General features: G+C 34.6%; 1 protein-coding gene across 1 annotated transcript in view; it reads left to right on the top strand.

Annotated features, from left to right (window-relative positions):
• The first annotated feature begins 6437 nt into the window (after positions 1-6437).
• The window catches only part of LOC149780157 (putative serine/threonine-protein kinase roco11), a 34918-nt gene continuing 16772 nt past the window's right edge, over positions 6438-24583 (top strand). The window contains exons 1-4 of the mRNA XM_089936912.1: positions 6438-7108; positions 11536-11654; positions 12029-12192; positions 18840-18967. Coding sequence (XP_089793038.1) covers positions 7082-7108; positions 11536-11654; positions 12029-12192; positions 18840-18967 — 438 coding nt within the window. The 5' untranslated portion in view covers positions 6438-7081. The remainder of the gene's footprint in view (positions 7109-11535; positions 11655-12028; positions 12193-18839; positions 18968-24583) is intronic.

Here is a 24583-nt window from a genome sequence, read left to right as displayed (position 1 = left end):
TAGAACATGTACATTGACCAGGTTCTGGAAAGCTCTTAAAGCATGTACATTGACCTGGTTCTAAAAAGCTCTTAGAACATGTACACTGACCAGGTTATACAGTGTTCTTAAAGCATGTACATTGACCAGGTTCTAGAAAGTTCTTAGAACATGTACATTGACCAGGTTCTAGAAAGTTCTTAGAGCATGTACATTGACCAGGTTCTAGAATGTTCTTAGAACATGTACATGACCAGGTTCTAGAATGTTCTTAGAACATGTACATTGACCAGGTTCTAGAAAGTTCTTAGAGCATGTACATTGACCAGGTTCTAGAATGTTCTTAGAACATGTGCATTGACCAGGTTCTAGAATGTTCTAGAATGTTCTTAGAACATGTACGTTGACCAGGTTCTAGAAATTTCTTAGAACATGTACATTGACCAGGTTCTACAAAGCTCTTAAAGCATGTACATTGACCTGGTTTTAGAAAGCTCTTAGAACATGTACATTGACCAGGTTATACAGTGTTCTTAGAGCATGTACATTGACCAGGTTCTAGAAAGTTCTTAGAACATGTACATTGACCAGGTTCTAGAAAGTTCTTAAAGCATGTACATTAATCAGGTTATACAAAGTTCTTAGAACAAGTACATTGACCAGGTTCTAGAAAGTTCTTAGAGCATGTACATTGACCAGGTTCTAGAATGTTCTAAGAACATGTACATTGACCAGGATCTAGAAAGTTCTTAGAACATGTACATGACCAGGTTCTAGAATGTTCTTAGAACATGTACATTGACCAGGTTCTAGAAAGTTCTTAGAACATGTACATTGACCAGGTTCTAGAAAGTTCTTAGAACATGTACATTGACAAGGTTCTACAAAGCTCTTAAAGCATGTACATTGACCTGGTTTCAGAAAGCTCTTAGAACATGTACATTGACCTGGTTCTAGAAAGCTCTTAGAACATGTACATTGACCAGGTTCTAGAAAGTTCTTAAAGCATTTACATTGACCAGGTTCTAGAAAGCTCTTAGAACATGTACATTGACCAGGTTCTAGAATGTTCTTAGAACATGTACATTGACCAGGTTCTAGAAAGTTCTTAGAGCATGTACATTGACCAGGTTCTAGAATGTTCTTAGAACATGTACATAGACCAGGTTCTAGAAAGTTCTTAGAACATGTATATTGACCAGGTTCTAGAAAGCTCTTAGAACATGTACATTGACCAGGTTCTAGAAAGTTCTTAGAACATGTACATTGACCAGGTTCTAGAAAGTTCTTAGAACATGTACATTGACCAGGTTCTAGAAAGCTCTTAGAACATGTACATTGACCTGGTCTGAATTGGCATCGTAGCCATAGCATGTCTCCATTCTTTTCCAGATGACATTTTGGCAACAAGTGGAAAATTCACTCTAGAGGAAAAAACTATTGTCTAGAAGTAGATTATTACGGCACAGGACATGGAATTGATATTTCTATTTTTATGTCTGGGTTGATAATTTTCAGTGTTTTTGTCATGATGAGCCCTATAATCTTCCCTACCTTTTCATTGATTCTGGAATTACCTTATACAACAAAACATATTTCTATTGAGCTTTGAAAATTCAAATGAATATTTTTGCTTGAATTATTTACTTCTACATGTTATCATTTTATTAGTGTTGATTAATGCAATGTGTATTATTAACAGAGATTTAATATCCTGTTTGTTTACTATACACTGCAGTTCCTCAATTCATTATTTAGTATTTGTAATATTAACTTTAATTTGATCAGTTCTTTCTTTTTTATACCAACCAATGCAAATACTCATTTCACTGCTGATTTGCCTCTGATTCCTTGTGTACAAAGACAAATCCAACCTGATTCCATTCTAGCATTCATGCAAGGGAGGATCTTGGCCAGGGCAATTAGCCCTTTCTGATGTCATTGACTTTTTTCGACTCAAGGAATTGCTGCTTTGTGTAAAATGGTGTCTTCTGTTGGATATCATTTGGTAAAATAAAGTAACTTTTTAATCCAGTGTAGGCACACCTCTAGTATGTAACCAACATCTAAAGTTTCCAAGACACACTAGGGAGATACAAATTGAGAGAGCTGGATCAGAGGGAGACATAAACATTCTAATAGCTATATTCCTACATATTGCATGCGAGGAAGATACACACTGATAGAGCTGGACTAAAGGGTGACCTAGTGAAACCTTGTCCATCTGTCCATCCATCTACACATTAATCATTTTATCACACTTTCTTATCTAGGCCTCAGCTACCAGACTTTTGATAAAACATCTTCAAACAACACTTACTTACCCAATGGCTCAGCCATGTATGCTAATCTCCACCAGGCAGTGCCAGGGACCAATCTAGAGAAGTGTTCTAGTTCTATCTTTTAGTTCATTTAAGTGTAATCGTCATAAATGCAATGTGTCCTCTTGTAATTAAACATAAAATATGTCAATGTACCATAACAGCTATGTCCGCAAGCGTTTCTTTGAGAACCTAATTAAGTGCCGACTTTGTTTTAATAACCGTCTTCCGGAAGTATTTGTTGTACTGTTGCACTCAATTAAAAGCTGGCCTCCTTTGTATTATCACGTTAATTATGTCTTTTGAATCAAAAAAAGGAGTTGGAATAAAAGAAAAGTTAAAAGGCACAAAAATCCTATTACTTAAAATCTAGTGGCCCCGGTCATATGTCATGTGAACTCACTTCATTTGATCAATCAAACACTTATTAATGTTATTGTGTATGTAACATAAACTACCTTAAATTAATCGACTCTTACATAACTGTGATCAAAGATAACAAGGCAGCCAAGCAAAATGAATACTTCATAAAATAAAGAAATTTCACAGATAATTTTGGACCATTCAGGTCAAGCAAGTCTCACAGAATTCTTGAAGTGACACTTTGAGATATCCTCAAGGATGATAAGAAGATTAATTCCAATGATATCACATCAATATTGTACTAATTGAGCAATACAAAAATTGAGTTTCAACATGGACGATTGGCTCACGAAATAAATCTTGCATGTTTTTGAAAAAAGGAATCTTGTTTGATGTTGTATCAACAGTTGGTCTAGTTCCCTGCTCTGTGGACTCCTGATTTGGCAGGGTAATATTAAACACTTCTACATAAACCAGACTCATGTCTAGTGTTCTCCAGGCTAGGTATTTTATGGCATTGACAAAGTGCCCCGCCTTTCTCACATCATCTAGCACTGGTTCTAGTCCCATCTGTTTACACCATTTTAGTTCCAGGTCAGTTTCCTCTTCTTCTACCTTTGTTTCTTCCTTTATTTCTTCTTCCGTTTCTTCTTCACTAGAGGAAGACATTTCCAAGTCAGCTACCAGTTTGTCATGTGGGATTTCCTGCCTTGTTGTAGTTGGTGATTTAACTAGGGTGTGGGTAACTTTGCCTGCATATGTCTCCAGTGTCTTCCTTATTTTTGTGATCGAGTTATTGTCGATTTATCCTGGCAGCCGGATTGTTAGGACTGGTCCCTTTATTTATTGTTGGTCCTGTCTACTGCTGGGGGTTGTTTTGGTGGATCGTAGTGGGTAGGCTGCTAGTCTGGATCTGCGGAGTATGCTCCTACTGTTGCTGCCTTCTTCCTCCTCTACGTCTTCTGGGCCGTAGGCTGTCATCTATTTCTTCCTCTTTGTCATTATTATCCCAAATTAGGAGCAGGATTGTACATTTTTCCTGCACTCTAAAGCTCCAACCTGAGGCTACTTTGAGGCCAAGACCTCTTAGTGCACTCATTGCTGGAGTGGGAATAATTTCTTTTGCTAGCTCCATTTCTAATGTGCGGTTGTTTGCTGCTCTGTTTGCTGCTTCCTGCACTATGTTTGACCTGGCTTTTTAAACAATCCTAGCCAACATCAGAGAGAGCATTACCTGAAGACCTTTTCTAGAACTGAACTTCTAGTCATATTGTGTTAGGTGCAAACCTTTTATCTAACTCTGATCTACATATCAAAATGCACAGAGTCTAAATTATTTAATCCAAAAAAAAGCCATATATGTACTCTCCATACACACTCTTTTCCCACTGATACTGTATGTTAGAATTTCCAAAATATTAGTTTAAGTAGGAAATTACTTGTAAATCTTGTCCTTATGAGCAAATTAATTCAAAATTAAACTATAACTACTCAACTCTATTTTAAGCACTTTATACCTACTAAAAGAGATTCAAATTTCCCTTCAACTGGTCACTAATTTTAATGTTTAAGTAAACTTGCTATAATTGATTTTAATTAGCTTTACAATCACATAATCCAACTGTCCTACTGACTCCTTTGTTTCAGTTTCTCAGCTTTATAACTTGACACCATATCATTTGAATAGCTGCTGATAAATATTGTATTCCCCCAAATTTCAGCTTTAACATTAACAGTGACTGTGGATCTACTCCTCTAACATAGAAACACTATTATTAAATTTATGGAGAGAATTTAGAAAATTGATTCGCAATATAACTTCTCTTCTAAAACTTATATAAATACCATAGTACCTGAAATAACTAAATTTAGCCTTATAATACTCATCAAGAAACAAAAAACAGTGACGTAATACACATATTTTTAGCATACACATGATGTTTGTTGAAACCAGTTGGAATGATCTTTCATATATTGGACATTTGAAAAAAATGTTATTTAAACAGAATAATGATCAACTTCATTAGAAAAAGAGCGTTGTTAACAATTATTATCGACGTGATTGTAAAATGAGGATTCAGTCAATAAACAGCCCAGTTCCCTAATGCCTCTTCCCCCACAGTTTACTCGATGTCAAATCAATTTTTTCCAAATTTTGGAGGTCTCTTGGTAACTCGCACCTCGCTTAGCGTGCAGTCTATGTTTGTGGACCCCGTTGTGTGCAAGTTATCGAGGGAGAGGTGTACTACCTACATACAATGTATGCTACCTTAATCATTCAGTTGTACACTATACTACCTATAGTCTGACTATACATCCCTGTTTGTTTGTACCACCTACCTATTTCAATAACAAAAACGTTTAATGTGATAAAAAGTGCACAGAACTAAGTCAATTGAATCATTGATTTATAATTTCTAACCTGACTGTGACCAGAATGGCACTAATACTGGCATCCCCTGCTCATTTCATGCCTAATGGACTTTCCATACTAACACAGCACCATATTGCATACACTGTGGGCTAGTTTATTTCCATCAGACAACATAATGATGTAGTTCATCCAGTTTGGTAACTGCTGGATAATTCCGTAAATTACCATTATGTTGAGAGTTTGGAATTATATCCCTTTGCACACATGAACATAGAAATTAAACTGCTTGTTAAATCCATGTGAAAGACAAATTTGTTGTTGTCATTCTTTTCCTTTGCTTGATTCAACACTGACCATATTGAAAGCAGACGACATACGAATTTAAATCTGTAATCGTGCACATACCCCTTTGCTGGAAATGGACTTGTCCTTGAACTGGAAATTGATCTCAGGCATGTTCATCTATTATATTGAAAACTTCCGTTAAGTGTGAAATGTGCAGATGATCATGGTGTTAGGGACACTCTACTCACAGACAGGTTAGAAACTGTAAATTAGTGAATGAATTGACTAAGTTTCTTGTACTTTTTATCACATTAAATGTTTCCATTATTGAAATTGGTAGTGGGATACAAAAAATACATACAATGTATGTTACCTTAATAATTGAGTTGTACACTATACTACCTACATACAATGTATGCTACCTTAATAATTCAGTTGTACACTATACTACCTACATACAATCTGTGCTACCTTAATAATTCAGTTGTACACTATACTACCTACATACAATCTGTGCTACCTTAATAATTCAGTTGTACACTATACTACCTACATACAATCTGTGCTACCTTAATAATTCAGTTGTACACTATACTACCTACATACAGTGTATGCTACCATAATAATTCAATTGTAAACTATACTACCTACATACAGTGTATGCCTACTATAATAATTCAGTTGTAAACTATACTACCTACATACAGTGTATGCCTACTATAATAATTCAGTTGTAAACTATACTACCTACATAGTGTATGCCTACTATAATAATTCAGTTGTAAACTATACTACCTACATACAGTGTATGCCTACTATAATAATTCATTTGTAAACTATACTACCTACATATAGTGTATGCCTACTATAATAATTCAGTTGTAAACTATACTACCTACATACAGTGTATGCCTACTATAATAATTCAGTTGTAAACTATACTACCTACATACAGTGCATGCCTACTATAATAATTCAGTTGTAAACTATACTACCTACATACAGTGTATGCCTACTATAATAATTCATTGGTACACTATACTACCTACATGTAGTACATTTTACATTAATAACTTAGTTGTACACTATAAAAATACATACAATGTGTACTACCATAGTAATTCAGTAGTACACTGTGCTATCTACATGTATTACATCATACATTAATAACTCACTTGTACACTATGCTACTTAATACAGTCAGTGTATGCTACCTTATTATTCAGTGTTTTCTGACATAACTGTGGTGAATATTTGTTTAAAATGCACAATGTTTATATTCATGTAATGTGTCAGCTACGATGAATTATGATAGTTAAAGATGTTTTGAAACAAGATAGGTTTCAAAGCTGAATAGAATATACCATAATTTCCTGCACAGTTTTTGTTTCCAATCTTAGAGATTTAACCAAAATTAATTAATATTCACAATGGTTTAATACAAACAGATTCTGCTGAATATACATGTAAATTCTATAAATGTTGGTATAACGGAGAAAGTAGGTGGGTCTGCCAATCTTCTTCCTATTTTTAGATCTACCATCACGAAATCTGTGAGAGATTCTTCAGGGATATCCACACTTATCTAAGTGACAAGTCTACCAGATTTCACTTGGTTAATGAGGACTTTGCCATTGACAACACTGTTGTTGATAGCAGATTGGAGGATTTGAAGAGGAAAATTGTAGAGGTGGCATCTCGGCAGTCATACTGGGGAGAGGAAATACCCACACGATGGATTCCCCTGGAACAAGAGCTGATGAGGCTGAAAGCTGCTGGAATTAAGGTTTGCATTTAGATTCATATTTTATAACAGGTATGACAATTTTTTCATTTGTTAAAAAGAAAAGTAAAAGAAGCTGTCCTTCTGAATGTCCATCTGAATTTAAAACTGAACGTCCATCTAAATGTCCAATTGAATGTCCTTCTAGATGTCCAATTGAATGTCCTTCTAAATGTCCTTCTAGATGTCCATCTAAATGTCCAATTGAATGTCTTTCTAAATGTCCAATTGAATGTCCAGTTGAATGTCCTCCTGAATATCCATCTAAATGTCCACATGAATGTCCTTCTAGATGTCCATCTAAATGTCCAATTGAATGTCCAATTAAATGTCCATCTAAATGTCCAATTGAATGTCTATCTTAATGTCCAATTGAATGTCTGTCTAATGTCCATCTAAATGTCCAGTTGAATGTCCATCTAAATGTCCGATTGAATGTCCATCTAAATATCCAGTTGAATGTCCTTCTAAATGTCCAATTGAATGTCCTTCTAAATGTCCAATTGAATGTCTGTCTAATGTTCATCTAAATGTCCAGTTGAATGTCTGTCTAATGTCCATCTAAATGTCCAATTGAGTGTCCTTCTAAATATCCATCTAAATGTCCAATTGAATGTCCTTCTAAATGCCCATCTAAATGTCCAGTTGAATGTCCTTCTAAATGTCCAATTGAATGTCCTAAATGTCCATCTAAATGTCCAACTGAATGTCCTTCTAAATGTCCAATTGAATGTCTTTCTAAATGTCCCATTGAATGTCCATCTAAATGTCCGATTGAATGTCCATCTACATGTCCAGTTGAATGTCCTTCTAAATGTCCAATTGAATGTCCTTCTAAATGTCCAATTGAATATCTGTCTAATGTCCATCTAAATGTCCAATTGAATGTCCTTCTAAATGTCCAACTGAATGTCCTTCTAGATGTCCAATTGAATGTCCTTCTAAATGTCCATCTAAATGTCCAATTGAATGTCCTTCTAAATGTCCAGTTGAGTGTCCTTCTAAATGTCCAATTGAATTCCATCTAAATGTCCTTCTAAATGTCCAATTGAATGTCTGTCTAATGTCCATCTAAATGTCCAATTGAATGTCTGTCTAAATGTCCATCTAAATGTCCAATTGAATGTCCTTCTAGATGTCCATCTAAATGTCCAATTGAATGTCTTTCTAAATGTCCATCTGAATGTCCAATTGAATGTCCTTCTAAATGTCCTTCTAGATGTCCAATTGTTTATGCATCTAAATGTCCAATTGAATGTCCTTCTAAATGTCCAATTGAATGTCCATCTAAATGTCTGATTGAATATCCTTCTAGATGTCCATCTAAGTGTCCAATTGAATGTCCTTCTAAATGTCCATCTAAATGTCCAATTGAATGTCCATCTAAATGTCCAATTGAATGTCCTTCTAAATGCCATCTAAATGTCCAATTGAAAGTCCTCCGAAAATGTCCTTCTAGATGTCCAGTTGAATGTCCATCTAAATGTCCAGTTGAATGTCCTTCTAAATGTCCATCTAAATATCCAATTGAATGTCCTTCTAGATGTCCATTTGAATGTCCTTCTAGATGTCCATCTAAATGTCCAATTGAATGTCCTTTTAAATATCCAGTTGAATGTCCATCTAAATGTCCAATTGAATGTCCATCTAAATGTCCAATTGAATATCCTTTTAAATATCCAGTTGAATGTCCATCTAAATGTCCAATTGAATGTCTACCTGAATATCCACCTCAGTGTCTATCTGAATGTCTCTTGAATGTCCATCTAAATGTCCAATTGAATGTCCATCTAAATGCCCATCTGTCCAAAATCCATTTTAGTGTGATAATTCAGCAAAAGAAATTTTACACATTTCATTAGAATTTTAGGCCATTTCAACAATTTTCCAGTGCTTTATAGAATAGACTTCTATTTTACTTTTTGGACTAGTTGACAAAAACTTCTTTTGCACAACTGATCAAAAACAACCTGAGATATGGATATGAAACTTTGCACACATAATTAGATCCATATATGGAAGACTTGCCTAAATTTCAAGGTCATTACTCTGATAGTAAGTTTATTATTGTTCTCTTAACATAATTTTTATCTTTTAATTCTGCTTATGAGATATGTAGATGATCCAGTTAGAAAGGAAAATCGTGCTGGTGATATTTATATGCATGTATAATATATGATGCAATTAGACATACAAAATGTGATGGTGATATTTTATCCATGTTGATGATCTAGGTAGACATACAAAATGTGATGGTGATATTTTTATCCATATGTGGATGATTCAACTAGACATACAATGTGATGGTGATATTTTTATCCATATGTGGATGATCTAGGTAGACATACAAAATGTGATGGTGATATTTTATCCATGTGGATGATCCAGTTAGAAATAGAAACTGTGTTGATGATATTTGTATCCATATGTGGATGATCCAGTTAGACATACAATGGATGGTGATATTTTTATCCATATGTGGATGATTCAACTAGACATACAATGTGATGGTGATATTTTTATCCATATGTGGATGATCTAAGTAGACATACAAAATGTGATGGTGATATTTTATCCATGTGGATGATCCAGTTAGAAATAGAAACTGTGTTGATGATATTTATATCCATATGTGGATGATCCAGTTAGACATACAATGGCTGGTGATATTTTTATCCATATGTGGATGATTCAACTAGACATACAATGTGATGGTGATATTTTTATCCATATGTGGATGATCTAGGTAGACATACAAAATGTGATGGTGATATTTGTATCCATATGTGGATGATCGAACTAGACATACAAAATGTGATGGTGATATTTTTATCCATATGTGGATGATCCAGTTAGACATACAAAATGTGATGGCGATATTTGTATCCAGATCTGGATGATCCAGTTAGACATATAAACTGTGATGGTGATATTTGTATCCATATGTGGATGATCCAGTAAGACATACAATGGATGGTGATATTTTTATCCATATATGGATGATTCAACTAGACATACATTGTGATGGTGATATTTTTTTAATCCATATGTGGATGATCTAGGTAGACATGCAAAATGTGATGGTGATATTTGTATCCATATGTGGATGATCTAGGTAGACATACAAAATCTGATGGTTGTATTTGTATCCATATGTGAATGATCCAACTAGACATACAAAATGTGATGGTGATATTTTTATCCATATGTGGATGATCCAGTTAGACATACAAATTGTGATGATGACATTTATATCCATATGTGGATGATCCAACTAGACATACAAAATGTGATGGTGATATTTTTATCCATATGTGGATGATCCAGTTAGACATACAAAATGTGATGGCGATATTTGTATCCAGATCTGGATGATCCAGTTAGACATATAAAATGTGATGGTGATATTTGTATCCATATGTGGATGATCCAGTAAGACATACAATGGATGGTGATATTTTTATCCATATGTGGATGATTCAACTAGACATACATTGTGATGGTGATATTTTTTTAATCCATATGTGGATGATCTAAGTAGACATACAAAATGTGATGGTGATATTTTTATCCATATGTGGATGATCCAGGTAGACATACAAAATGTGATGGCGATATTTTTATCCAGATGTGGATGATCCAGTTAGACATGAAACTGTGATGGCGATATTGTTATCCATATGTGGATGATCCAGTTAGACATACAAATTGTGATGGTGATATTTTTATCCATATGTGGATAATCCAACTAGACATACAAAATATGATGGTGATATTTTTTATCCATATGTGGACGATCCAGTTAGACATATAAATTGTGATGATGACATTCATATCCATATGTGAATGATCTAGGTAGACATACAAAATGTGATGGTGATATTTTTATCCATATGTGGATGATCCAGGTAGACATACAAAATGTGATGGCGATATTTTTATCCAGATGTGGATGATCCAGTTAGACATGAAACTGTGATGGCGATATTTTTATCCATATGTGGATGATCCAGTTAGACATACAAAATGTGATTGTGATATTTTTATCCATATGTGGATAATCTAACTAGACATACAAAATGTGATGATGATATTTGTATCCATATGTGTATGTTTTAGTTAGATAAACAAAATGTGATTATGATATTTTTATGCATCTTGAGATCTTGTTAGACATGTGGAATTTGTTTGTGATATTATATGAATATATAGATGGACCAGTGTGACATGTACAACTTGATAGTGATAATGTCTTCATGATGTAGATGATCCATTTAAACATGAAGAATTTGCTAGACTAATTTTGTGGTGCTAATTACCTATGCAAGTGAAGATCATTCAATGCAAATTTACTTTATGAAGGAAAATAAAAGGTTAACAGTGGATTAAGTCCTATTAAATTAAGCAGTAATTTTCATTTGTGTCTACAGGTGATTACTCGTAGCTTATTGGAAGACTTGAACCAGGCAGGAGCTGTACTGATAGCCACAGAGGTACTGGATTTGTTTCTTAGATTTCAACATGACATTGGAACAATCCTTTACTTCAGGTGAGATTGGGAATGGTTTTTCCTCTGTAAGCCAATGTAAAATCATGTAGTTTGTATTACTGTAATTTAAGTTAGGGTTGGGGTTAGAGTTAGGGTTAGGACTACATAGTTAGCTTCCAATTGGCCGACATGTCATTGCTGATACTGTAATTCTCAAAATATATTTTAATTTGCCTGTGATTTGCTATCATGTCTAATATTAAACAATATATCAATGATATATTCATTTCTTTTTCCAAGTTACTGCCAGCATGTACATAAGGTCACAGTGATTGAGTAATTATGATTTACTGTTTTTCATGATTCTGAAACAAAAACAAGTTGATAGTTTGGATAACACAGATAGCACTTAACACTTTTTCTATTATCCACAGCAAGGAAATACTTAAAGATAAGATTGTATTGGACCCAAAGTGGATGATTGATGCCCTCAAATCTCTCATCACTGCCGAGATGTTTATCCTGAGAAATATTCCAGCTGTCTCAGACAAGTGGTTCGAGTTCAAAAAGAAAGGAAAACTGTCTCCAGAACTCATTGGTACATATTTTATATTGCAAAATATATTTTAAAAAGTGGTTTTCTCTGTAAATTTGATGTTATTTGATCTAAATATCAAACCAGGATGACATTGTGACATCTATTCATCCATCCTTAGATCCATCACAAAAGTGAATTAGCTTGCAGTTAAACAGCCTTGGACAAAACTTTGTGAATAGCTTGCAGTTGGATAAGGTTAAAGCTTATCTTGGAGAGAAAGGTCAGAAGTAAAGAAAAATTGCTGCTGCACAATAAAATGAATTCTACATCATTATAAGTTCTGGACCATTTTTGGGGTTAGAAAGTCTAAAGATATGGTCACTGTGAACAAAAATGGCTTTCACAGATTATCCTTGGTATTTCATCCTCGATCATACTTCGTAGATAATTTGCACTTTGGTAAGGAATAAGATGATTGATTTTGTGGTCAGAATATAAAATGTCAAGGTCACTGTGATTTAAAGCCAAGAAAAACTGTGTCTGCACAATAATATTCTTCATAGCAGACTTGAAACATTGTAAATCACTTGCACTTGAGATAAAGGAATGTTTATCAGTATTGAGGTCATATGTGAAGGTCACTGCCTGAAAGAAGGACAATATTGTCTACATAGAGATCAATAATGAACTTTGTGGACTGTTTGCATTTGGAGTGAAGAAGAAGCATTTTGATATTAGGGTCAAAGGTCCTGATCACTGTGACTGAAACAAGATCAATGTATTTTGCATAATCACTTTTGTTCTAGATAATGTATACCATAGTTTGTGGAGAGCTTGCACTTGAGGTATGAAAGAGGTCTGTTGATTCAGATAACAAAAGATCAAAGAACAGAGTCATTGGGAGTCAAACAGAAATTCGTTTTTCATAATAACATTTTCTGGAGTAATTTTCTTTACCTAAGAATGATCCCAATAATGGATATTACATTGGTTAAGTATTTGTGTTCATGTTTATCTTTTATTATATTTACATTTTGCAGAATGTTAAAATCTGTATGACTTATATATTATATTGTGCCTAATATTTCCATATATTTGGAATGGTTTATCATCCTAAAATTTATTTACAGGTGATGCTTATGTTTTAAACTTTGCCTTTACTTGGCACCATATGGCCACTAACTGTGCTCACATGCTATAAAACTCTTCGACATAAATACATACATCATTTAATGGGTGCTGCTTAAGTTTTATTCATGATACTTGATAATTGGATGCACCTGTCTTAGTACTCACCTTTAATAATCAATGAAGGTCATCGTGATCATTGGAGGTTACTGTAACTTACATTTTATGGTTAATTAAGTACTGGTATGTAGTGTTCACTGTACATTGTTTTCGATGATGTATGTTTATCCAAAACTTCACAGGTTTTTTTCTGATCATTGTAGTTCATAGTAGGAACAAATACTAATCATCGGTAAACTTTCCATATTCATGACTATACATTTTATATTGTGGTATGTTACAGTCATTAGTGGTATACAGTATAATGGTATAAAAGAGTATAAAACTTAGATGAGTGGACTGCATTCTCAGATTTGCCATCCCTTTGACTGAAAGTAATAGGCAGTGACCCTTAAAATATGGACTTGTGGAATAAAAGCAAAAATTTGGGAAATATAATTATTGTTGTTGTAGATTCCTAATAATGGCATACCCTTGTTTTTGATTCTGACCCTTTTTTCATACAAGATTCAGTGGAGCTAATCAGGGAACCAGACTAGATATTTTGGGAGTAGCTCAGATGCTTGAAACTGCATGTTCTTATTGACATGGGTGTTTTCACCCCAAAAGACTAGGTATGATGTCTACTTGGTCCCCAATGAAAATGGTGCTGTTCTGGAGTCTGATATGGCTGACACAATTTCCAGCATGTAAATCTTGTTATCACTACTTTTCCTGGTTTAATGGTCCTGTTCAATGTTTTGCATGTTTTATTCAATATTGCAGAAAAATTCATTCCCAAGTCCTCCTCTAACTCTAAAAGAACCAAAAATCATGGTTCACTGAAAATTGTAAAGAAGCCATTAGACAGTGCGAAGAAGCATTGAAACAATTTAATAATAGTCCATTGCCTAAAAATTTGAGCATATGCCACATATTCTGGGCTATAGCTTTCCACTCAATTAAATAATGTAATAGAACATGATGGGAAAACTATTTTCTATTTTAAACTCAAGATCCTGTGTAAGATAGTATGAGACACAATCCACAAAATAAATGTCAAGAGAAACAACAGCTCTTTAACATAGAAAATTTAACAATGAAAACTTACAGAAATAAATCTGACAGAGCAAATGTATTTGCTGCTGATTTTTCTAAAGCTTCATCTTCTACCATATATACTCGCTTATAAGCCTGTTCGCGTATAAGCCGACACCCAAAATGAACAGGTATAAACACTAAAAAGTGCATGACCTGCATATAAGCCGACTTACAACTCTGAGGCATCTCAAGATGCACGAGTTAATTTCTAAATGCATTTATTTAGGCAAACTTTTATTTAAAAAAACAATAATTTATTTAATTTTCTGTTTTCTTATAAAGTTTCAGAAATAATGCTTCAAAAATTATGCTAATACCATAAAAGCTGAGTTGTAGTTTGCTTTGATGTAAGCGATCTTACACCATCCCTGTCAACTTTCATGCCAGGAGGGAAAAAACCTCATGATTTTTGGGGTCACTCCACGCCAACTCCCGATTTCATATTAATATCTTCTGATTTTTGTAGAGAACTCCTGATAATTACATTGTCTTTGATTTTCATATCTTCTAAACAATAAAAGTCCTACATGTTCTGTTGTATCACTTTTGAATTATTGTTGTGACGAAATAATTTTTTTTTAGTATAAAACTTTCACTTCTTCACTAAAAAGAATATTAAGTTTAAACATTATTCATGCAAATGAATGATTATTTTTACGTCTACAATAATACAAAAATAAAAAATAAACCAGAACGAAAAGATAAACCACAACAATAAAATTGTCCACAATTAATTTCAGTTTCAAGAATGATCACTACGAATGCTGTAACTCCATATGCTATAACTCCATTCCCACGAACAAAACTTACACGAGTGACCACCTGGCATTTTTATACCCTTTATACCAATGTTAAACTGGTATAGTTACCGGTCAAAAGTCACTCTTATCACAAGCCAGTTTCAGGGTTTTAATGATTAAGTGGCCTGTATTGCTGACGCAAAACAAAAGACAAATTTGCTGATTATCAACATTGGAGACACCGAAACATCAAGCTTTCCATTGTATGGAAAGTTATGTTTGTTCAGCTAAAACACAAAACTAAAATTGATTGATGTTGATCTTAGTTGATCTCTATGAGAATTTTAGCCTTTACTATTACCACTCTTACATGAACATGTAAATTAGGATGGTTATGTGCCTTGTACAAATAAACGTGCATACCTTTTTAAAAATATTACCTCAGTGTGTAGGATTGCTTATATCATTGAAAATGAGTAACTAAGTGAGCATGTGATTCAACATAAACAAAGCAGCTAGTAAGAACTAGCTGAAATGTTATCTGGAAAAATGGATTTGGGCGAAAAAATTAATAAAGCAAAATCTGCATCTAATATGTTTGGCAATAAGTAAGGATTTAAGTGACGATATGCATGCTTTGCACTGTGTAAGTGCTATATAGTTCAGCATGGTCTCCCTGGTAAGCTCGACTGGCCCATGAATTATGAAGTCTGTATTTACCTTTATTTAACTTGGTGTTGGAGAAATCAGAAAATCTGCACAGTTACCAAAAACACCTAAAAACTGTTAAGTTTACACATTGGCCCGTGGATAAGCCAGCCCTCCTTTTTCCAGGCCTTTATTTTTTCCTAAATTATTTGGCTTATATGCAAGTATATACGGTAATTGATTTGCAGATTTTCAAAGGCTGAAAAGTCAAAAAGAGAAGATACATTTAAAATTCACATAAAATAATTCAGTTGGTTATAATGTTTCATTTTTGGAACTTGTGGATGCTTTTAATGAGACCCATGATATATCCCCTGGATCAGACAAAATACATTTATCAGGTTTTGAAACACCTAATAGAACCCTCAATAATTATTCTATTGGAAATGTTCAATGATGGACCATTGGTAATGTACCAAAAACTGGAAAGAGGCTATTGTAATGCATGTTCCTAAGCCAGGCAAGGATAGCACAAATCCTATCAACTAACATCCCATTATATTGATGAACTGGAATGAATGATCAATGCAAGGCTTGTTTAGTATCAGGAGACTAACAATTTAATATCTCCATTCCAAGGTGGTTCCAGTATGGCCATAGTATCAATGATCATCTGGTTAGGCTTGAAACATTCATTCACAATGCAAGCAAAAGCATTTAGTAGCTGTTTTCTGTTACTTGTAAAAGGCCTATGATACATCATGGAAGTACAGAGCAATGAATGACCTGCATGATGTAGGTCTAAATGGCTGTCTAACCCCTTTTCTTTGAAACTTTCATTTAGATAGGTAATTCATAGTATAAGTTCCACTTTCTCTGATATGTATGAAGAAGAGACAGGTGTGACTCTGGGCAGTAGTCTACCTATTATGCCTTTTAACATAAAAATTAATGACATCAACAAGTGTTTGGCTTCTGGTGTGGATTATTCTTTATATGTTGATGATTTCCTTGTATGCTTTTTGATCCAAAAATATGCATACAATTGAATGAAAATTGCAACAAAACATAAACAAGATTCAAAACTGGACAGTTGGCACTGGTTTTAAATTCGCAAAATCCAGAACAGTATGTATGCATTTTTTCTCGCTATGAAGACACAATAATGGTCATAAATTCATGTTGGATGGAACACCTATACTGGTTGTTCAGGAAATAAAGTTTTCAGGTATTGTCTTCAACATAAAATCACTGTTATTTGACTCATTAGGTAATTGAAAGCTAAATGCTTGAATGTTACTGATTTTCTCCAAGTAGTAGCACACTGACTCAAGTGCTGATCAAAAGGTTGTTCTTAACCTATACAGAACCTTTATTAGAGCCAAACTGGACTTTGTTTGGATTGTTTATGGTTCAGTGAGAAAGTCGTATTTAAAAATTCTTGACTCAGTTCACTGTCAACCAATACTACTCTCTTTGGGAGCATTTAAGACATCCCCAATTTAAAGCCGTTAGACTGATATGAACATATTACCTCTGTCACATCACAGAAACATCACATTTACAATATGCCTTAAAATTAAGATCTAACACATTAAACCCTGTTTTTGTATGTTTTTCAACTCAACTACAAAGCATTGTACAAAAATAAACCATATGTCATTCCAACCTTTGGCATTAGATTATCCTCCAGCCTTGGCAATACAAACATTGCCTTTCAAAAATCCAAATGTCCTTTTTGCCAGGAACACCTCCTAGGCTTCAAAAACAACCCAAAGTATTTTTTATTCTACATGAAGGAACACATTGGAGAGAAATGCTTCCTTTTTTCATAATTCTTACAAGGAACATCTCTCTACATATAACAACTTAACTGACAGCTCAAAATATGGTGAAAAGGATGCAGCCTTTATTAGTGGAAGTCACACTACAAAACCTGTTTTACCAGATAGTGCATTAATATTTCCAGCAGACATCGGGGCAGTATACTTTACCCTGAAATATATAGAAATGAAAGATACCTTAAATTCTTTCTTGATGCCTTCAATAACAAGCTTCATGTGGTCAAACCTTCCTTGGGCAAATGGCACCCTTCCAGTATGAGGTAGTCATTACACAAATTAGAATTTGGTCATACTTACATAATCCAATCTTCCTTATTAAAGGGTGAAAATCCACCCATGTTTCTTGTAATGTACACACTAGGATGAAGCACTTTCTAATACACTGTTGTAATCTCCAACCTACATACAATTGTTACTACAATTTTCAGCATTTTCATACACACATTCTTGGATTTTAAATTTCTTGAAGAAAATTTCCATTTATTTGAAAATATATCTTGTGTGATTATTTTGTATCATGTGTACTTTCAGTTGCCCTTATTTATCTTCTGTTATCTAAATACTCTTTATACACCATTTACATTACCTTTGATCAAGATCCTACATATATTATCTTCATTTTGTTTTCTTTTTTTGTCACTGGTTGATAATGCACCATTTTGCATACTTCAATTATTTGTCATAAACGTTTTTGTGGCAATATATTGTGTTTGTTTCCTGTAAAACCACAATCAATGAATTAGTCATAAATGGAATAGTGCCTCTCCCATGTTTCTAATTTATAATGTATTTAGTATTTAAGAATTAATAAATATTTGTTTTCAATGATGAAAATAATATATGATAGCATGAATTGTGTCTTGAAATTTCTGAGGAACTATGTTATTCATTACAATTCTTTAAATGTCTTATATTCATAACAATGAATGACACATTCCGTAGTTGTAGATGTGGCTGTGTATTTGTACATAAGATACCTATCATCTTTTATATTTTGAATACATTTATTTATATTTTAATTTAGATGTATGGAAGATGCAGTCTTTATCCATATTTTTGAAATATTATTTTTCCTTAGAATTGACTTGCAAATTGCATATATTTGAAACTTACAACCAAAGTTACTAATATTTTTTCTTACTTTAAGATGCTATCTGGACAAAAGAGCATAATCCCAATCTCCATGAAAACAAAGAGCATATTTTGTTGCTTATGGAGCAATTAAACATCATTGCCACACCAAGATCTTACAGTGAGGATGGGTCTGAAATCAAGGTTAGTCAACTTAAAAGTCTGAATTTGCTCTTTTCTTTTATTATTAGATTTTTGTTTGTTTTTAGAGCATTGCATTAAAAACAGTTACTGTCTTATATGTCATTCGCATCTAGGAAGTTGAGGGTTTGAACACTGGTTGAGTCATACCAAAGACTTATAAAAATGTACTAGCAGTGTCCTCACTTGGTGCTCAGCATTAAGAGGTTAGTGTTAGGACTGTTCAGCCTAGTGTCTGGGTGGGACATGATGCTACATGTGTGTGACATGGTGCTATAGTGCTATACAGCACTATAAACTGCCAAACTGCAAACATGATAGCGATATGCCTGAAAACTGTTTTTAAAGCAATGTTAAAAATTTAAAACACACAAATGCACACACACACATGCACACACACACTCTATCTTTAAAACTGTCCCAATTATCAATAAAACTATTCTGAGTGACTAGCAAATGCCAATAAAACTCATGAGTGACAAGCCCATTGAATGCCTCTTCTATCAACAAAATTGTCCAGAGTGACAAGCACTCTGACTGCCAACAAATCAGTCCTGAGTGACTATTGCCAGCAAAACTCTCCATATGGCATCTTAGCTTCGATGTGGAAAGCATGCTCTCTTCAAGAAAAAATATTACACTAATGTTTATAGTGCATCAGGGCATGATATTCATATTTAAAGTCTAGTCTTCACTCATTAATTATCAGAAAGTTAATTCTGATGGGCCAATGATAATTTTTCAGTGGTTTATATACAACAAACCACTTATCCTCCCTGTTTATAGTGGGTTTGGGAATTGATTCAACATTATACATTTATATGTTTTGTATTTACACTTGTACGAAAGCTCATAGCATTAGATTCAGTTATTTTATTTAATGCAGTCTGCATTATCTAAGGATCAAAGCGTATTATTACAATCAGTGTGCATTTATAAGATCAATGTGCATTCATAATTGTTACTTAGAATTAGGCATTCTTAGTAGTAAACACCAGTCTTGGAAGTTATTCATTCAGATGGTTCATTTTTTTAATTTAATCATTCTCTGGAATTGTAGTGCTCACAATATTCAGATTATTTGGAATTATATTTATTAGAATAACTTTGAATTCACTTAAAGACAGACTGCTGCGGTGACCTAGTGGTTAGCCTGTCTGCCTCGGCAGTGGAAGGTCATGAGTTTGAACCCCAGGTGAATCATACTAAAGACTTGTATAAATGGTGATAACAACTGCCTCGCTAGGCACTCAGCATTAAGAGGTTAGCATTAGGACTGGTCAGCCTATTGTCAGGATAATATGACAGGGTGGGAGATGATGCTGCATGTCTGCAACATGATGCTCCAGTGCTAGACATCACTGTAAACTGCCACACTGCTGAAATTGTAGCGATATGACTGGAAAATTGTTAAAGCTAAGTTAAAAAAACCAAATCACACACACACACACACTTGAAGACATTTGGATATTTAATAGCTGTTATGGAATTACTGTGATTTCATTTAAAAACACTTTAGAATTATATCATAGTGATTCTTTTGGAATACCTTTGGAACTCATTCAGATTACTCAATACTTTTGGACTTGATAAAACATTTAGGAATATTCAGGATATTATTCACAATCCTGTAAGCTATTTTTAATTATTTCAATTTGTATTTTGGGGAAATGAATTATGTTTCAGTTATACAAAACTTTTTCGCTTTTCCTTTGTCACTTTTATAAGTGTATACAGTCATAACTTTCAATTTCTATTATCAATCTGAAGCAATCACAACAAGTAAAAAGCACTTAGAATTACATAACTCCATCCTTGTGATGTAACAGCTACTTCTCAGGATTGATTGCTCCCTGTTAATATAGTGTACCTTCTAGAAAGAGGACAGCATCCATTTTTGGTGCTATAAGCTTGCTTGAATCAAGTGAACCCCACACTTGGATCTGAAACACAATCAGTTATGGACTATGGTTGTTCCTTTCCCAGACTTCGGGGTCATGTGAAAATTCTCCAGTTACCTGTTGCCACACAGTAAGCATTTCACACAACTCCAAGAGGGTAATGCATTGCTCTAGGTATTCTAGTTCTATGGAAAGTTATTCCAACAGGTCTAGTTCACCTTTGACTTTTGGTGGCTGGCCATTGACTGATCAGCAATCACTAAATACAGGCCACTGGTCACTGGGTACTTTACACCAGGCACTGAGGATCAAGAACACATGCTAAATCTAAGCATGGGGTTAGGATCATATTGAACTCTCCAGAGCCTCCACATTACCTAATTTTCCAACTACAGGGACAGAGTCATTATTTATGAATGCTAGTGACAAAGAAGATCATATCAATGTTCCCTCCTTCACCATATTCACTTTCAACCCTTTTTTGGATGTTTAGTTACCTTCGTTAAGGGAGACATACAATGCTCTGACACAGATGTGTTCTACATGCAAGTACAGGTTTGAGGTTCAAAGACCACCACACATTACTTAAGAGGGATCATCATGGAAGGTAGTTTGCCCCCTTCCCCTAAGAGGCCTAGGAGGGATGAGGAAAGATCTCATCCTTTGGTCAATGAACCAGTTAAGATCAGTTCACTCACAGCCTGTGAGGAGTCACAAAACATTTTTGTCAGTGCTTCCCAAGCTTCCTCACATAGGTATCATTGCTGGTCTGATGCTCTTGTGTTACAACTTTGTGGTCTTAAACTAAGTAACAAACAGGAGAAAAGCCACCAATTTTGTAAAATTCTGCAATTGTTTTCCTTAGAATACAAAGTGAAAATTTAAAAGGAACTTGTTCTAAATATTCTATGACAAGTCCAAAAGTATCAAATGTTCCAAATGAATTGCAATAGTCCTGAATGTCATGAATGCACCACAATGATGTGTAACCACTCCGGTGGCCAAGTGATTATAGCGTCCGCCTCAGATTAGGGAGGTCGTGGGATCAATTCCCGGCTGAGTCATACCAAAGACTTTCAAAAATGGTACTAACAGCTGCCTCGCTTGGCACTCAGCATTAAGAGGTTAGTGTTAGGACTGGTTGGCCTGGTCTTAGGATAAGGTGACTGGGTGGGAAATCATGCTACATGTCTGCGGCATGATGCCCCAGTGCTAGACATCACTATAAATTGTCACACTGCAGACATCGTAGCAATATGACTGCAGAATTGTTAAACCTACGTTAGGAATCCAAATCACACACACAGACACCCACAGTCATGTAATACAGAATGTCTTTGAATAAAATCTCAATAATCCCCAAAACAGACTTATAGTCCAAAAAGCCTGTAAGCACTTTTTAATTCTAATGAACAATTTAAATAAATGATTCCTCTCAGATTATATAGGAATACAAGATTATATTGTTATTAGAATTTTCCCTTAGTCAGAGCATAAATATTTTGGAGTTCATATTTATTGGCAATATCATGCTGAGTTCATTAGTGACCACTTAATCACGTGACTTATAATGGCAATGTGATATGAGGAGACTCACGTAGATGGGTATTAATTCAAGCCCTTTATCGCTGTTTAGTGTTGACCTCCACTGTCGTATTTCATTTTCGTTGTTCACCTTTCTTTTCCATGTGCTGTTCTCAGATGTGATTGCCTTGTTCTGATTCAGAATGATGGAATGTCCCATAATACTACAATGTTCATGTATTATATGTCACGACTCTTTACTGATGTGTTCCTTAACCGTTGTTTCTGACACTCGCCTGTTTCACAAATTCTCACAATGACTATATTTGATTTGACAAATCACACATGTAAAAATATTTTCTGTTTTGTCCCTCACGTGTTGCTTGTTTTTTTTTTTAAAGAATTGTATGATCTGATATATATTAATCCCACGTTTTGTGAATACTCTAACCAGGACTTCTGATCTACTGCAGATGGATGCTGATGTTGGCTTTATTTGGGCATTAATTTCTTCTTATTTGGAAATTTGAAAATCCACTCTGGATATCCGTTTAGTGCAGAGTTTGCATGCTCTACTTCTTCATTCTGATCCATCTCAGCAGGGACTAGTGAGTGAGTCTGGTGCAATAAAGATCTCACTACTGACATCTTGTGTTCCAGATGATTGGGAAAAAATTTGGGGTACTGGTCAGAGTGGGATGGTTTTCCATATGCATTGACCTAAGACACAGTTACATTTCTGGAAAACCTAAGTTTCCAATGGACGTTTCCACCAAATTCTAAACAAGTTTGCTTCTGGAACAGAAAGTTTGTAAATAAGGTTAAGCCTTGAACTCAGATAGAAGTAAGCATCTTTTAAAAAAGTGCAAAAGTTTGATTGGCCAAACCTATAACGTCAATCATGGTGTTGTGAACAAAAGGTCAAGCATACAATACAGACTAAATATACATAACACCTATATCCCAGTGTGGGATAGGATGATAATGCCTTGTCTGTCATAGCAGATTATTTGCTGATAATCATCAGAGGAGAGTGTGCACATGCTGATTTTGGACTCTCCAAACTATACCACCTGGCATCTCAGATAGTTAAAGTGGAAGAGATGAGGCCATTTGACAGGGCTATAAATCTACAAATGTGTCCATCCCCTGCCCCCATCCCATAACCCACCTCTTGGATGCTGCAGCTTCACAAGAGGTATGTCGTCAGGTTGTTTGCTTGCCTCTCTGTTAAATCAATCAGTGGTTTAGAGTTGAAGCCATGACTATAGCATCTGTCCTGAGCAACTTCTGTCAGTGTTCTTAATGGAGAAGTGTAATAAAATGTTGCTTTGCAATGGCTACTGGAGGCTGTGTCAGAGATGTTAAGGAAGCATTATCTGGAGAAATGGTGTTGTCCATGGAGCTCCTCATATTTCATATTGGAAACTCTTAAGACTACATTCATGGAATCTGAGAACCTATTCAGCACAGTCTAATTCCTGCCATAGTATTCAAAGAGTTGTCAACTCCTCTGATTTGTTCAGAGCAGTTCAAAGAATTGGGCCATCCTTTCAAGCAAACTCCGAGTTCCACATAAAAGCTTGACAATTTCCAATATGTCTGCCTTCAAAAATATGTGAAATCATATGGCACTTTTGTATCTTGAACCAGACTTCTCTTCTTTGAAATATATGTGCCAGTAAAGAAAACATCAGAGCAATGGAGCAGATAGAAACCCCTCAGTTCTACTGGTCGAATATTAAATCCTTCATTATCATTGGTCATATTTAAATCTTTTATCCCTTATTGTTTTTGTTCAGTCATTCACTTTTTTGATTGACAAAAGTAGTCATCTACTTTTTTAGCTCTTGGATTGTTCTGAAAATGATATCACCTGATTCTAATCTGCAACCAGGATGAAGAAAGAGAAAGCAGGAACAAAAATTTCATGACAAGTAGGCTGAATAATTTCCTGCGATAACAAAATCTAGACTTGGTGATGAGTTTGCATTTTGCACATGGTCTTGGACCAATGTTAAGATAGCTTGCAGTGGACAAACAGATTTAGAGATACACAGTTGATGGGATTTCACTGAGTATATTTTTTATTGGCATTCAGTTGAACAATATATTTTATTTATTCAGCTTGGATGTGTTTTAGTATCATAATAACGGTAGATATTTCCTTGCATCCTGAGAGATGATGTTTTTG

Source organism: Sinohyriopsis cumingii, chromosome 16 (assembly GCF_028554795.1).
Source record: "Sinohyriopsis cumingii isolate HCF-2022 chromosome 16, ASM2855479v2, whole genome shotgun sequence".
Lineage (NCBI taxonomy): Eukaryota > Metazoa > Mollusca > Bivalvia > Unionida > Unionidae > Sinohyriopsis > Sinohyriopsis cumingii.
The sequence above is the reverse complement of the archived record's forward strand: the minus strand, read 5'-3'. Positions and strand labels throughout refer to the sequence as shown.